The following is a 3,299-nucleotide window of genomic DNA, read 5'->3' as shown; positions in this document are numbered from 1 at the left end:
CTGGTTTGTAAAAATGTTATTTTATTCTTAATCGTACATTTATATCCACGTCTCGGCAACCACAGCACGTCAAGACAGTAACTGTCGAGCGCGTGACGAACGGTTCAACAAATCTAAGGCAATCGTGACGTGAAAAAGAAGATTTGTTCAATTTTTTTCCATACGATTCAAATAAAAAACACTCCCTAAACACACGTAACGGCAGCGGCTAACTGGCGAATCGTTCCCGGTGGTGGCTCGGTCACTGCCAGACAGACAGGATCTGGTGAAGCCCTCCCTATGGTGAATAGGGAACGATAGTCGAATACAACACGAGAATTTGCCGCACAGCCTTCCACCACGAGGCATTGCAGACAACCCGACTGTGAATGGTGGATGCGCATCAAAGCACCGACCAGGCTCGACCCCGCTTAGCTTCTGAGAAGTGCACTCTGGGGGTGGGGGTCTGAGTGATTTGATGGTATGCGTGGGAACCCAATTTGCATTTTGGTCTTCGGCTTGTCACTTTGCATGCTGTCGACTTCTGGCTCTGTACGTGGACTAGGTTATACACCGTTATCACCCGCTCCTCGAGACAAGAGGCGCAGTCTCTGCTCTGCACATCCCACACGTACACTATTACATGGTCACCGTGTGGCACGCAGGTTAAAAGAAGTACGTTTACAAAAATAAAATTCGCGTTAACCAAATTTCGATTCCAATTGCGCCCTTGGCGTCAACGTCACCAAAGAGTCCGTTTCAGAACCCTCGCAAAGTAGGGCATCGTACCAAAAAACAAAAAAGGGTCATCATCCCCACGTGCTTGAGAATGGTCCCGCAGAAGGTGCTGTCACAGAACTGCTTCTGATATCCCTGCACATGACCTTTTATCCACACCGGAGGGACACTCCACTTACCGACGCGTCCTGCTGTAGAGATATTCATTGTACGATATTCGGAACAAAAAAAGTAGAAAAATCACAAAGTTTTAAATGTTTTCCGAAATTATTGAAAGAGAAAAAAAACACCCCCCCCCCCCCCAACCAAATGTGTGCAGTTATTGGTGACTCGGCTGAGATCATTCGCTTCGCTAGAGCAGCTAAAAACCCGGATTGTAACCCAGGATATGTCGAGGGAACCAACTCGGCACTCTCATCTCTGAGCCACCCATGCAATGGTACAGGAACGAAACTAATGATGATTGGAAACCCGACAGAAGGAGCAACGTTTCTGGCGCTTAACCCTCTACCCACAAAATTATCCCGAGGGTGCACAAGTACAAACATCTCATTCATTTAAATGAGATCAGAGTCTATTACAGGGGTGGCCAAACTTGCTGACCCTACGAGTCGCATGCCACAAAGACTCTGAGCGGGGTCACAACGCGGTGGTTACGGTTTGATCGTACCGGGTTTTAGGGGCGCCACGGTGGCGAGATGCCAACTGCCTTGCCTGGTATGGAGGAGGTTGTGGGTTCGATCCTGACCCTAACGCCTGCTGTATATTTGGAGTTTGCGTGCCTCTCTCCCCGTGGTGGCGTGGATTTTTCTCCTGGTCCGTCCTTCGGTTTTTCCCTCCACATTTAGAATCAACGTCGCCATGCGTTTAGAGTATTTGGCTGCTGTACAATTACACGTGATGATAAGCCACTTCGTTGAGCTATCATTTGTGATAGTCAGGTCGCTTCTGAAAAAGTGCTACATAGCTCAGTGGGCCTTACCTGATAAAAAATATATATATAGTTTAGTTTAAAACAGTTTAGTTTTTGAATTGCGAAATCTGTGGGAGCGCCCCAGGTGCACTCACGCCTGGCTCTGCCGCCAAATGTGAGTGGGCCCCTCCGGATTCCGCAGAATTCCTGTTTCAAACACCATCGAAGGCCCTTGAGGGCCGCATGCCGCTCATGAGCAGCGGTTCGACCACCCCTGGTCTACTCGTTGTAAGCTTCCTTGGGCCACAGCTCCAACACAAATTATGAAACGTATTCCACCACATTATATATATCCCACACCTCTTAAGTAACTAATATTACTTGACAGTTTATGATTGTCACATTGAACATTTTACACCACATTTCACCTCCGATGATCATTTACGATCTCGACATAACAAAAACTCAACACGTCCGTCAGTAACACTGCCCCGAGGACGGAGGTACAGGCCAACCTCTTCATTCGCAGATTTTACTCTCCCGAAATTCGACTATTTGCAATGAAATATGTGTATACCAGCTCAACTTTCACGCCCTTTTCCCTCAAATATTCGCAGTTTGGCAACATCGCACCATGGGGAGGGGTACTGTACTTGTCCACTGAACAGGGTGGTAGTCCAGATGTCTTGTGACCCCACCAATTAATTGACCCCTAACATTTTTTCTTCCTTTGCATATTCATTCACGTTTTAAATAAGCCTTATTTGCAAAAATATTACGTTTCAGAGAATTAAATGGGGGTCGCAAGACATCTTTACCACCCTTTACGGTAAGCAGGTTGTAGCTCGTATGCCCGGGTCAGCACACTGATGCTTTTACACCTCAAGTGCCATTGCATTTTAGTGCTATTCTTGCCTTATTTGTGGTGGTTTCTTAATTTCACTTACGGGGTCTAAGCGGAGGAATTGACATTTTCATTTGGTCCCGTATACTCAGTCGGACACAGCACAGTATCTATGTTTCACATATTCCACTTTGGAGCAGATTTTCAAGAACCTAGCCCTCACCGTATACGCAACAGGTGACATTCTGGGCAAGGCCCTATTTCCAAACAGAGCCAGGAAAGGGCCATTCCCTGAAACATTGGCCACTCTCCTGTAAATCTGTTATCCTCTTTAGGGCAATGTTATTGACGAACGTGTTGACATTTGGTTATTTGTGCACGATTGCGATTCGATATATCTCATACGCCCCAGCGCACACAGATACCGCGACACGCGCGCGCGTCACTACGTTACGGGATACATGTGAATCACGTCAGCCGATCTTTACTATTCTTTTTTTACAAATGAGTGACAATAGTTCGTTGGGTGCGCGTTCGCAGAGAAGTCGACAGCAATCGACGTCATCCGCAGCTCCTGAAATGTACCGTACGTGCAGCGGCAGCGAGGGCCGGCCGAGGGAGATGCGCGCTCACCGCAAGCCGAGGTGCTCACTTCGTCTCGCCCAAGTCTGCCAAGGAACGAGCAAGGGAGAAAGGTCAACAGCGCGTGCGTGGATCCCTGCGTCGCCTGCCAAAAGCGCGCTCGTCCCTCGGAGTCGACCAAATCGGCGGAAATTACGGCACCTTTGCGCCACGCACAACGAGACGCCGCCGCTCGTAATGACG

At 48.3% G+C, this 3,299-nt stretch overlaps 1 protein-coding gene across 2 annotated transcripts in view; it reads right to left on the bottom strand.

Moving 5' to 3' along the window:
• Positions 1 to 4: 4 nt before the first annotated feature.
• LOC116945634 (transient receptor potential cation channel subfamily M member 5) overlaps positions 5 to 3,299 on the bottom strand; it is a 55,221-nt gene continuing 51,926 nt past the window's right edge. For both annotated transcript variants that reach the window (XM_032960135.2, XM_032960134.2), the window contains one exon: positions 5 to 3,142. In XM_032960135.2, the coding sequence (XP_032816026.2) occupies positions 3,123 to 3,142 (20 nt within the window). In that variant the 3' untranslated portion in view covers positions 5 to 3,122. The remainder of the gene's footprint in view (positions 3,143 to 3,299) is intronic.

The sequence above is a fragment of the Petromyzon marinus genome, chromosome 24, assembly GCF_048934315.1.
Source record: "Petromyzon marinus isolate PM22_M1 ecotype Great Lakes invasive population chromosome 24, UKy_Petmar_22M1.pri1.0, whole genome shotgun sequence".
Classification (NCBI taxonomy): Eukaryota; Metazoa; Chordata; class Hyperoartia; order Petromyzontiformes; family Petromyzontidae; genus Petromyzon; species Petromyzon marinus.
Note: the sequence above shows the minus strand (reverse complement) of the source record. Positions and strands in the feature narration are given on the sequence as shown.